Source organism: Enhydra lutris, unplaced genomic scaffold, assembly GCF_002288905.1.
Source record: "Enhydra lutris kenyoni isolate GAN:26980312 unplaced genomic scaffold, ASM228890v2 scaffoldscaffold7, whole genome shotgun sequence".
Classification (NCBI taxonomy): domain Eukaryota; kingdom Metazoa; phylum Chordata; class Mammalia; order Carnivora; family Mustelidae; genus Enhydra; species Enhydra lutris.
Window position 1 is genome coordinate 46,537,230 of NW_019154091.1, and position 13,701 is coordinate 46,550,930.

At 37.2% G+C, this 13,701-nt stretch overlaps 1 protein-coding gene across 1 annotated transcript in view; it reads left to right on the forward strand.

Annotated features, from left to right (window-relative positions):
- Positions 1–13,701, forward strand: part of LOC111142168 (solute carrier organic anion transporter family member 1B3) — a 45,857-nt gene that overhangs the window by 30,920 nt on the left and 1,236 nt on the right. Inside the window, exons 10-13 of the mRNA XM_022495169.1 lie at positions 597–762; positions 3,810–3,994; positions 8,487–8,551; positions 11,389–11,506. Of these exons, the coding sequence (XP_022350877.1) occupies positions 597–762; positions 3,810–3,994; positions 8,487–8,551; positions 11,389–11,506 (534 nt within the window). The remainder of the gene's footprint in view (positions 1–596; positions 763–3,809; positions 3,995–8,486; positions 8,552–11,388; positions 11,507–13,701) is intronic.

The following is a 13,701-nucleotide window of genomic DNA, read 5'->3' on the forward strand; positions in this document are numbered from 1 at the left end:
TATGTTGTCATTTCATTTAAAAAGTGTATAGAGTTTTTCTAGTCTTTCTTAACTAATTTTATTATTCTTGATTTTTAAAAAAATTTATCCTTAGGGGTTCTGAAATTCTTATGTAGTTGAAATATAGATTTTAAAATTTGAATTAAATAACACAGATTCATGAGACTTTACAGTAAGCTGGGAAGAACTTTATTCTATCACCTTATTGAAGAGAAAACTGAGTCTCAGAAAAGTGAAGTGACTTATTTAATGAGTAATTTCTCAGTAGAATCACAAAGACCTCTCAGATAAATTTTATGGAACTTCTTTATGTCTGGGTAAGATAGGAGGTGTTAAGTTAATAAATAGTATATAAAAATGCCATTTTGACATTATCACTCATCAAATTTCACTGTCTCATTAAAGTCCAATTGTTTTCCTTATTTCTCACCTTCCCTCCTTCCTCCCTCTTCCTCTCTCTCTTTCCTAATGCCCTTCTCCTTTTCCTCCTTTCTCTTGGCTTTCCTTTCCTATCCTTCCCTTTCTCTCTTCTCCTCTCTTCCCTCCTCTTCTTTCTCTCTCTCTCTTTTTGATATGTGTCTACCTTATATTTCCAGAAATAATCCAGTGGCATCTCATATAAATGTACCACTTTCTTATTGCAACTCAGACTGCAATTGTGATGAAAGTCACTGGGAACCAGTCTGTGGAGACAATGGAATAACTTACCTGTCACCTTGTCTAGCAGGATGCAAATCTTCAAATGGCAATAAAAATTCTATGGTGAGTATTTGTTATTACTCTCTCTTCTCTCCTTGATCAACATCGTAGATTTGATTTAACAATTACTTATCAAATCTATAAGTAAGGTCTCTAGTAAAAAGAGAATAGACAAAGACTCCTAATATTGTCTGTCATTGTGATGGCTGTGCTGTTGTGTAAATGAAAGCCTCATGTAAAATCCTGCTCGAAACACAGATAGGTTTTCCTGTTGCTTAAATCTCATTTGAGATTATTCCCACTTTCCCTCCTTGAGTTTATGAGAACATGACCTTCTGGAATTTAAATGCATTTAGGACACGTAGGAAGCACCTCATTTTACTAATTAGATTAAATTAGAGGTACTTTATCCTTCGGAAATTAGGGGAAAGTTCTGATCCAACCACTTGTCAGTACTCCCTTCCTTTCCAGGACAATAATCTATATGCAATTTTGCATGTAGTTCTGACAAGTTTATCTTTAGGCTCACTGCACTTTCACTTTCCAAAAAATTAATCAAGACTTCATGCTCACTTTGACTGTCCAATTCTTGGCTTCGAATTTTGATTTCCCCAAGGGTAGCACTTCTATCCTAGATAATTTGGGCTTTTGCCTACCTGTTCCTAACATTTTCAACAGAAATGCCATTTCCTTCTTCACTCAAAATATTCCCTTTCATGCAAACTATGGGCTCTTCCTAATTCCCTGAGTTTATTTCCAGTAATTGGGGATCGGGTATCGTGTTCTCTATTCCACTTCCAACCTACTGAGTATCTCACAAAATTGAGGAGCCATATCCTGGGCCATTTTCTTATCACCAATATTAGTATAATCAGCTATGATCATTGCTCTCTACCACACAGTTCTGTCTTTGATTTTCAAACATTTTCTATCTTTTTCTTGTCCATAATGCTACTAATTGTATTGTTGAAGGGCACTGAGAACTTTTTTTTTTTAAGATTTTATTTATTCATTTGACAGACAGAGATCACAAGTGGGCAGAGAGGCAGGCAGAGAGAGAGGAGGAAGCAGGCTTCCTGTTGAGCAGAGAGCCCGATGTGGGGCTCGATCCCAGGACTGTGGGATCATGACCTGAGCTGAAGGCAGAGGCTTTAACCCACTGAGCCACCCAGGTGCCCCAGGCACTGAGAACTTTGAAGAATAAAGCATCTGGATTCTTTGAAGCCAGGCCATGAATTTGCACAAATGTGACCAAAGGACCGCACTTAAAAACTCATATCTTGGGGCCCCTGGGTGGCTCAGTGGGCTAAAGCCTCTGCCTTTGGCTCAGGTCATAATCCCAGGGTCCTGGGACCAAGCCCAGCATCGGGATCTCTGCTCAGCAGGGAGCTTGCTTCCTCCTCTCTCTCTCTGCCTGCCTCTCTGCCTACTTGTGATCTCTGTCTGTCAAATAAATAAATAAAATCTTAAAAAAAAAAAACCCATATCTTATATTCATGTGTCTAGTGCCTTTCACTGATAGTGCCCCATTTAATCCATGGTCCCACTTGGCACATTAGTGAAGGCCTGGAGGAGACATAATATTAGAATCCTAAAGAAAGCTCTGTGTACTATGGAGACATTTTTCTTAATACCAGCAATGACTATCCAATTTGAGGATTACTGTGGAGTTCTTTTACCAAATCCTTAGTAATAAATCAACCCTTCTTAATTGCTCAAAATTATGTCCTAGGTTTTATTTTATTTTTTATTTTTTTAAAAACAGTTTATTTATTTGACAGAGAGAGATCACAAGTAGGCAGAGAGGCAGGCAAAGAGAGAGGCGGAAGCAGGCTCCCTGCTGAGCAGAGAGCCCCATACGGGGCTTGATTCCAGGACCCTGAGCCCATGACCCTGAGCCCATGACCCTGAGACGGTGACCTGAGCCAAAGGCAGAGGTTTAACCCACTGAGCCACCCAGGCGCCCCTGTCCTTGGTTTTATTGGTCAGCAGGCTTGATACATAAAGGATTTGTCCATATTTTTCCAAGTGAAAAAGTAAAGCTTGATTATCAGCTGAGTATGGGTTCAAATACTTCTCCAATTCTTCCTTCAGTAATAAAATACTGATAGGTTTAAGCTTCCCTTAAACCTTAGTTTAGCCTAGGGCGCCTGGGTGGCTCAGTTGTTAAGCCTCTGCCTTCACCTCAGATTATGATGCTGGTGTCCTGGGATCTAGTCCCACATTGGGCTCCTTGTTCAGCTGAAGCCTGCTTCTCCCTCTCCCACTTCCCCCTGCTTGTGTTCTCTCTCTTGCTGTGTCTCCCTCTGTCAAATAAATAAATAAAATCTTAAAAAAGAAAAAAGAAAACCTTAGTTTAGCCTAGACTCAAAACAGAATTTATTAAAACTACCACCTATCTAAATAAACTGCCTGACAAATTAAATCTCTAAAATTATTTGTTCCTAAGTTTTCCCTTTCTGTGATCTGCCCCTTAGGGTATTCTGTTGTGTTGTACCTCTCTGGTAATAACATCATATATCCTATAATCTGTCACTATGCTCTTGGATGTTGTTTTTGTGGACCAAAGTAGGATTCTAGTACCTCTGCCTAGCTCCTATTCCCCTAGACTCTGACCCATTCTAATGGGTAGCTCTAGTGCCAGGTTTTGTCCCCCACAAAACTCTCTTTTCTGGATTCTTTTAGTAATCCTTCCCTTCCCTTCTCTTCCTGCTCCTGACACTTAGTAGCATTGTTAAAAACAGTACCTAGGTGTTTTATAGAAAGTACAAATGAGAGGGAGAAAAATTTATTAAAAAAAACATGTATTAATGAGAAATTATATACAGTGTTTCAAACATTAATTTTTTTCTATCTTTTCCTAATTTTTAATTTAGGTATAAATTAAATGTTAATAGTGAATTGAATTTGTTGTTGTTGTTGTTTAGAGAGGAATCCAGGAACTTTTTGCCTTTTAACTATTAAACAACTGTATTTTCGGAATACTTTCTTTAAGCATTGTAAATAATTTAGCTTGAATGGATGAGACTTCTTTAAATATAATGAAATGTATTTATAGCCAGCCATATCTTCTAAATATATTCTGCAATATTTCAAAAACTATTTTTTAGGTGTTTTATAACTGTAGTTGTGTGGAAGTAACTGGTGTTCAGAACAAAAATAATTCAGTGACTTTGGGTGAATGCCCAAGAGACAGTCAATGTACAAAAAAATTTTATATCTATTTACTGGTGCAAGTCGTGAATTATTTTTTCTCTTCATTGGGAAGCACCGCAACTATCATGCTGATTTTTAAGTAAGTATGACATTTTAAAAAACATTTTTATTTATATTAGACTATCAATACACCTAATAATGTACATATTTTCCATAATATATTTGGAAGAAAAATTTGTATTTTGTTCTTTATCTTAATAAGTCTTAGCTTTTCAGTTTAGGATCTCTTGCAGGGTAAAAGAGGGTTTTAGAGATCATTGTTTCATTAGTGTCATTTATATTTATTTTTAATGACATTATACACTTATAATGTCATTTATGTTTTAGAGATCATGGTTTCATTAATGTCTTTTATAATATCATTAATAAGGTTACATTAAACATTACCCTTGTCAAAAACATATACTAATCTCTCACCAGCCTTTGATTTTATTGAAAGAAAACTTCTGTGAAGCAGACTGTAGAATAAAAATATAAACCTCAGCCTATTAATAATTTTCCAATGCTTACATCATAAGGCTGTTATTAAAATTAGACTAAGCGTTAGTGATAATAGTCATGATTCCATCTATTCATTTTGTGTGTCAGGCACGATTATAGGTGTGTGATAATAGTCACTGATTCAATCTATTCATTTTGTGTGTCAGGCACGATGATAGGTGCGTGATAATAGTCACTGATTCAATCTATTCATTTTGTGTGTCAGGCACGATTATAGGTGCGTGATAATAGTCACTGATTCAATCTATCCATTTTGTGTGTCAGGCACGATGATAGGTGCTAAGGACAGAACTGTGAGCAAAGTGATGAAGTTCTTGCTTTCACTACCTTCCAGGGGTGGTGAGGGATGAGGGACTGGTCAGGGTAGAAGAGAAGAAACAATAAATAAATAAGCAAGTAAGTATGTAAAATAGAAGTGTTAAGGATTAGGAAGAAAAATAAATCAGCTTAAGAATATAAGGGGGGGCAAATAAATGGTACTAATTGAGATATTGTGCATTGGAAGTCATTTGATAAGAGACCTGAAAAAAAGCGAGTGTGCGAGCAATGCTGACGTGGGGACAGGTGAAGAGCCTGGTCCAGAAAATACACACCCTGTGGGGCACGGTAACAACTTTGGAGTTTATTCTAATTGTACTGAGAAGCCAACAGAGACATTTGAGCATTAGAATTATACAACTGACTTATCCAATTAGAAGATCACTCTGGCTTTGGAGTGGAGAAAAAGTTTTTGGTATGCAAGAATGGAAACAGGGAGGAGAGAATGCTGTGATAGTTCTTCAAAGGATGGCCGTTTGCTTGAGGATTGTGATGGTAAAGAAAATAGAAAGTGTTATGAATCTCAGTCTTTGTTCTGTTTTTCAGGCAAAGTCAATAGGATTTGCTAATGGATTGAATGTGGCATGTAAGAAAGAAAGTTTAAGGATGATCCCAAGGTTTTAGCCCGACTGTGAGAAGATGGTATTACTGTTGAACAAACTAGTGAGACTAGGGAAGGGTAATTTGGAGAAAGTGGAGAAGTAAGACTTTGTTCTATCCCTGTAAATCTGAGATGCTTATGGAGAAATATTAGAGGTGGAGACATAAATTTTGGAATCAGCAACATACAGAAGCTATTTAAATCCATGGCACTTTTGAGATCTTCTAAGGACTGAGTAAAGATAGAAACAAGATTTCAGAATCAAGGTTCAGGCACTCCATCTCCAGAAACCAAGAAGAGGAGGAGAATCTATTGAAGAAAACTGAGAAGGAGGTCCCATGAGGTTGGAGAAAAACCAAGAGCGCGAGTCGTGGAAGTTAAGGGTTAGGAAGACATCACTGGATTTCATTTTGTGCTTGTCACTGATAGCCTTAACAAAAATAATGCATAAAGATGGGGGTGGGGGAGGGGGGAGAAAGCTACTTTGCAAAGGATCAAGAGAAACTGCAAGAAGGGGAAGTGCAGATACTCAATAGGAAAATTATTTTTATGAGTAGTGTTATAAAAAGAAGCAGAGAAAAGGTATGGTAAGTTACCACGGGTGTGGCCTCAAGATTTCTGTTTATACTAGATATTATAGCATGCTTATGCGCTGATGAGAATTATCCAGTAGAGAGGAAGGTGATGATAGTGTAGGAAAGAGAGGGAACGATTAAAGGGGGAACAATTAAAAGGGATATAACAAGTACACAGAGTTTACTCTGTAATAGAAAGGAGTGTCTTGGGGCACCTGGGTAGCTCAGTGGGTTAAGCCTCTGCCTTCGGCTCAGGTCATGATCTCAGGGTCCTGGGACTGAGCCCTGCATCAGGCTCTCTGCTCAGCAGGGAGTCTGCTTCCTCTCTTTCTCCTGCCTCTCTGCCTGCTTGTGATCTCTCTCTGCCAAATAAATAAATAAAATCTTAAAAAAAAAAAAAGGAAGGGGATGTCTTCTACGTGGTAAAAATAAAATGATAGGTAGCTTTAGTCATGCAAAGCTATTGAAATTTTGTTCTGATTGCTTCTAATTTTTCTGTTAAATAAAAAGCAAGGTAATCAGCTAAGAGGAAGGAGGAATAAGAGGCTTCAGATGAGATCAGGAAATGGGAACTAGTCATCTTAAAGGCTGGGAGAATAAACTGGAAAGATAAACTAGTAAAATACAGTAGGATTGTACTGGAGGCCCTGAGTGTTTGTGTTTCAAATGAGCTTAGTCAGAGTATTTGAATGATTTCCTCCAGCCAGCAGTTCTCTAGGTATAGGTGCAGAAAAGGTGGGGGTTGTATGAAAGCATTTTTGCTTGCCTGGGACAGTAAGGCATGGGAAGGACAGGAAAGTCCAGAGCCTATGAAAGGAATGATTATATCTTGGAGAGAACATGGTGAGAAAACTGAGGACATGAAAATGGAGATGACCTGGCACAAAGTAGGAGTTGGCAAGGGCCTGAAGAGCCCTGTGGGCCTGAGGCTTATTGGAGAGAGTGAGTTTAAAAGTTGAGAGGTGCTTCCGGTGGGTGAGTGTGTGCTCAAAACTGAGGATTAGGGAAGGTGTACTGATTAGCATGACCATAGGTGAGGTAAGACCAAAGGAGTGAAGAGGTCAAGAAACCCAGAGGCCAGATCATTGGAGGATGGTCTACGTGGATTATTATAATTAGGAAAAGTGGCAGCTGTAGTTTTGGAAAAAAATGACAGAGAGTCTAGTACTAAAATCTCCAAAGAATGATCACAAGGAATGTGATGAAGATACTAGTATCTGTAGTTACAGAATCTATAGGCAGGAGGAGGTTAGGGAATGATATATTAGGATAGCACACCACTTGAGGGGAGTTAGAAGTTTTTCAGAGGGGGCACTAGGGTCTGGAGGTGTTTAAAAGAAAAAGAGCAACAAGGACATCTACACTGAGGCCCAGTAAGATTGCAGAGAAAACCAGCCCTTTAAGAGTTGTATGGAAAGAGCACCATCAGGGGGCAGCCAGGCTTCATTAGAATAAGAAAGTGAATGGGTTCTTAAGAACTCAGGATCTAAGGATTTTGCCGGTAACAGGGAGCACAAGGGAAGTTTGAGTGATATAAAAGGAGCCGGAGACTGGGTGTGATTAAAGAATGATCTAAATCATGTGGGGGTGAGAGCCCAGCAACCCAGGAATATGAAAACCAGCGCCAGTGCTAAAAGAGGTTACATGACTTCTCCAAGTCACTCAGTCAATATGAAACACCATTTATCTCTTTATTCAAGAAGAACTAGCATGAAGTATCTCAGGGGCCGATTGGCAAATGTTTGTTGAATGACTACATCTACTTTTTTCTGTGAACAAATACAGTCATCCAAACAGCTCAAGGAAAAACAACCATCACCTTTGTATCACTTAATCAAATATTTCAAAAAAGACAAGGTCTTTGAGCTTCCCCCCTATCCTGCCACTGCTGCTGGATAATTCGTCTCATATGATGTGTTTTAAGCTATCACAGGAATATCACAGAATGACATGATAGTGTCATCATCTTATTGAACACAGAACAGTGGAATTATGGAAACAAATTTCCAAATGCAAGTGAGTTAATTTCTAAGAGAGGATACAAATGTGCTTGCTCCCTTTAAAACGACTTTAAATACACTAGACACTAGAATACAAGTAACTTTTTTGACCCTCCTGGTTATATTACATAGTTCATGAGTCATATTAGTGAACTTTGTTGTTAGTAGCAATGGCAGAAATAAGATGGTAAAAAAGTTCTCATACCAAGATCTTAATACAGGGATCCCTGTAGCATATGGCCCTTGTCAACTGAATGGGTCACATGAGAACTGCTTCTTCATAAGCATAATAAAGTCTGTTCCCACCACACACTTATAGAATTTCAAAGGATCAAGTGTGAAAATGTTAAACCGTCTTGAAATCTCAACATGCTGAATAAATAAAAGAATAATAATTATTACTCAGCTCTTTGCCTTTTAAAACAACTGAAAATAAAACTTGAAATAATGTTAGCCATTCACTTGAAGGTTTTCATCTGATCATGAAAAACAATGTCACTGAGAAATGTTTTGATACTGAACTTGGTTTGGTATTTTGGAGATGGTTAATGTGCCTTTGCCTTTATCTTATTTCAGAACTGTTCAACCTGAACTGAAATCCCTTGCAGTGGGTTTCCATTCACTAACTATACGAGCATTAGGTATGTTAAATATACAGATTAAAAATTTAAGATATACATTTTCGCATCAAAGCTCACAACTGGATGTAATTAATTTCCAGTCACAAGAAATTTTTAAAGGTGTAATTAAAAATAATTGTTGTTTTGGTGATAAAAAATAATGAGACAGAAGAAATCTAAGTAACTTAAAAGAGACGTTGATCATTAATTCTAGCCGAAGTCTATCTTAACTAGAACAAAAAGTCATAATATTTGTTTTACGCTCTTTCTAACACAAAGATAGGTATTGTTCAAAGTTTTTCTACTTTCAGACTTAGGAATATTACTTCCCATAGGCAGAGTGGAGGGCCTTCCACATAAGGAGGGTAACGCCCAAAACAGCTTGGAAGGCCTGGGAACCCAGTCATGCTGAGACTGCGTGATATAAGAGGACTTTTTGTTGCTCTGCTTCCCACTGCCCACTTCTCTAAGGCTGGGGAAGCTAGCTGATCTTTATCAGAAGTGAAAAATGCAAGAGGAAATGGGAACTAAACTTGTAGGTAGGACTGAGCATCTTGGACTAAGGGAGTGCTCTGAATGAAAGCAAGCCCGAGATATTGTGCTTTTTGTTGTTTAAGAGTACGGCCTTAGACTTCAGAAGCAAGAGTTCTATTTCTAAATATTCAAATGAGGTGATTAGCACAAGATTTAGGAAATCATCCTTTTCCCCTTATCCCTTTTATACCACAGAGATTTCTGTGGTATAAAACTTGCCATTTATACCACAGAGATTTCTGTTGTTAGCTCTACAACTGCTGACCTCACTCCTGTGTGTGCCTTTGTAAGATGTATTAACAATAATATGCTTGCTCCTGGGAAGTAGGAAAAGAGCCTCATTCATCTAGGGATTGGGATAGAAGACTGACCATGGCCTGGAGGCAACCACGAATGGCAGAAGGAAAAGGAAGTGGGAGGGGTCAATCCCTGGGATCCTTGCAAGCAAAAGAAAGAAGCATAACTCTTTGGCTAAGTGCAATGGAGAAGTTGTCCAAGTATATTTGGGGAGAAGGCCACAGATCCTCAAAGGTCAAAAGAGGAAATATAAAGGGCTTGGAGAGAAGATGGGGGTGCTGCACGATTACCCTCTAGTTCTCATCCCAGCCTTCTCTTCTATCCTTCTCTGCTCTTGCATTTCTGTCTGTCCTGGCAGCTTCCTGCCTCCAGATACAATGGAGATACCTCTCTCCTAGAAGCTAGGCCACCGAAGCTAGCAGAGGAACGTAGAATGTGGGAATCTAGGACTCCCCTTTAGATGATGAAATAAGATGAGCTTAGTGGAAATTCTTCTAGTGACATAAAAGAGAACAAAGGGAATTTTGCAATCCTAAATGTGAGCTTACTGTTTTGATATGTCCAATATATGGCACAGTAGAACCTAACTACTTTTTGGAAAAAATACTTCCTGAGTAGTAGTTCAATTCACAAAAAGCTGTCTTTAATACAACACATGTGTAAGTTGTGGGAGGTCTATAGAGCATATTAAACTGAAAAGGATATTTGGAAAATAGATTATTTGAAGTTTCAAAATTCCAGTAATGACTAAAGACCAAGCTGGCTACCTAAAACATTTAATGAAAAGTTTGGCCAAACCAGTGGCATTGTATGGGAGAAATAAATTATTGGCATGTATTTTTCATTTTTAAAATGGTGGCTGTATTTTGTGGAAAGCTGTAAATTTCTCACACGTTTTCTTACTACCAGTTTTTCTCAGGTATGTTTGGCCCCAGACACCAGTCTTTTGTCATCCCAGATTTCTCTTTCTTAGAAAAATGAGATTTAGAAATAAATGGAATCAATACAGTTTTGAAATATAAATCACAACCATTTTTATGTAACAAAATAAAAATTGAAAATCACTCATCAAAATACAAAAAGAACAAAGTAAAATCATGACCATTTCAGATCTACCATATGGAATATAGATCTCTACCAGCATGTCTCTAAAATTTTGGTCAAATTAACAATACTTAGAACTAGGAGTGTATCTCAGAGTTTATTAAAATAGCAGTAAGCAGATGGGTGCTTCTGCTGTAAGACAACATCTGTGTTTCTAAAAAAGGCTTGCATTCTGAAAAATCATTCACTACAGATAAAAATTGGCTTAGGCACAGACCACCAGACACCAGGTACTGTGATCAGAACAGAAGCAAAATTCAGCCACAGGCCCTAAGTTGGACAGCCTACACTGCTTTGGTGAAGTATTAAAAATACATACAATTAATGTAGAGAAAATGCAAGATTGTGACAAAGTGGAGCTCTGAGCCAAGAAAGAAGGACAACATGTCAAGGGCCCAGTATTCTGTGAAACTGGGCCTGTACTTTTCAAGGGAGGAAGTGCTAGCTTTCTTAAAACTGGGGTTGAAAACTCTCCTGACTTTGCAATAGTTGCGCTGAGAGGTCTTTCCTTTCTCTGAGAAGTTACAATTCTACTCCCACACTTTTCAGCTCTCCTTGCCTAGGAAAATTATATATGAACCAACATAACTTCTGTACTGACAACATTCTCCTTCTCGCCAGTTAGGCTTAAGTTAGTTGGTAATAATAAGAGGAACAGAGCATACGGGCATTTAATGTTCCCTCTTCTCTTCCCTCTGTGTGTCAGCAGGGTGAGGCATATAGCAGATATCTATGCTATTATATGTGATTTGAGACTTTGAGATTCCTAACAGTTTCAATCCTTGAGTAAATTTACATCAAAACAATGGACGCATGCTCCAAAATTTTCAACTTTTACTTAATCTAAAATGTATCAATGAAAAATATCACCCAGTTATGTTTGAAACCATTCCTTGGATTGGCCTTTTCTCATCATGTTGCAGGAGGAATTCCAGCTCCTATATATTTTGGGGCTCTGATTGATAGAGCATGTATGAAGTGGTCAACCAGCAGCTGTGGGAAGCGAGGGTCTTGCAGGATATATGATTCCACATTATATGGGTAAGTTGTCATAAATATTTTTATTAATTGATTTTTCCTTTGACTATATTAATTCCCAAACAATGAAAGGTCATTTTCAGTATAATAATAATTACAGCCATCCTTTAATGAATTTTGCATTCAGTATTTTATCAGGCAACATGGTATCTCATTTTAATAGTCGGAAACTGCAGGAGATGAATGATTTTCTCCTTTTTCCTTAAATATGAAGAAACAAAGACTCAAGAGAATGAGTAACTTGTTCAAAATCATACAGCTAATAAGAGAAAGGTCTGGGATTTGTACTAAAATTTGTTTTGTTTCTAAAATCTCTCCTAATACTAAAAAAACCTATATTAAATGCTGTTCTGGCTTCTCTAAGAAGAAACAAACTGATGCTGGGGCTCTGGTAATATGTCAGTGGGAAAAAAAGAAAAAAAAAGTTTCTATATTGTTCTGTTCATAGGGAAATAACTGGATTGAGAAAATAAATAGTTGCAGGAGTACCTTAGCCTTAAAAAAATTAGAGGTTATTCAAACACACTAATTTACAATATGAAACTATGAGTATTAAAAAATTGTGGTAGAAATATATTTAATTATCTAGGAAGTAGGAATGTGTTTCTCAGTAAGACCCACACCCCTAAAACCATAGTAGAAAAAAAATGATTAAATATTTTTAAATCTCTGTGTCACAAAACTTGAGCAAAGTTCAAAGACAAAAGATAAACTGGAAAAAGAACTTGTAACTTACAACCAGACACAAGGCAAATGTTCTGAATATATAAAGAGCTCTTAAAAAGAATAAACATTACCAATGCTGGCAAGGATGTGGAACAACAGGAAATCATATTCAGTGCTGGTGGAAATGCAAAATGATTTAGTCACTTTGGAAGAGTCTGAGTTTGTTATAAAGCTAAACATAGGCTTGTTATGTGGTCAAGTAATTGTGTTCTTGGTGTTTACCCAAATAAGCTGAAAACATGCCCACTCAAAATCTGCACATGAATGTTTATAGCAGCTTTATTCATAATTGTAAAAAAAAAAAAAATGAAGCAACTAAGATGGTCTTCCATGGTACATGGAAAAACAAACTGTGATACATTCATACAACAGAATACTCTTCAGCAATAAAAAGAAATGAGTATCAAGCTACAGAAAGATAAGGCAGAATCTCAAGTGCACATTGCTACGTAAAAGAAGGCAGTCTGAAAAAGCTAAATATTGTATGATTCCAACTAGGTGATTTTCTGTCATAAAGTTGGTACCATTCCAACCAGCTACAAATAACTAACACTCCTAGAACTCTTAATACTTTGAAGTTCTCTTATGGCCCTTATCAGTTCCTTTTGGTCAATTGTGTTCATTGCCTAAAGTACTTACTTTGCAAGTAATTACCTAAAGATCATCTGAAGTGGAATTTTTAAAATTTTTAAAAACAGCCGTGAATTCCCCAATAAAGAAACAGTGAAAATGATAGTCACTTTATGATTTTTTTGGATTTAATATTTTGTAATAACTGGATAACTGTTCATTAGTTTTATCTAACAAAGACAAATAATAATAAATTCCTACTGCAAGGAATTGAAACCTACATTATGACATCAATCCTAAATCTAAACCCACTTTATTCAAGTTTTCTCAGCAACAGTCACATAACTAAAAGTGCATGGTAATTTTTCTATTTTCAATGGAAACTCTGAAAAGTTTAACATTGGGGTAGAACTACTTGACATAACCCCAAAATGAGACAAATGTTATTGATATTTTAAAATATTTCTTTTGTTATTTTTGGTACACCACAACATTATGTTGTCATTTTAAAAGATTTAAGCCTAAACAATTCAAAATTATATAATCCCATTTACCTTCAATTAAACCTAATAATTTTTCAAGGTTTTTGTGCCTAAAGCTTTTCTACATTTAATTAACAATGTCATTAGGCCAGTGAGTGCTTCCTAAGCTACTAGGTCAGTGGTTATCAATCTTTCTTGTTCTTTATTTTATTTATTTATTTTTTTTTTTAAAGATTTTATTTATTTATTTGACAGAGAGAGATCACAAGTAGACAGAGAGGCAGGCAGAGAGAGAGAGAGAGAGAGGGAAGCAGGCTCCCTGCTGAGCAGAGAGCCCGATGCGGGACTCGATCCCAGGACCCTGAGATCATGACCTGAGCCGAAGGCAGCGGCTCAACCCACTCAGCCACCCAGGCGCCC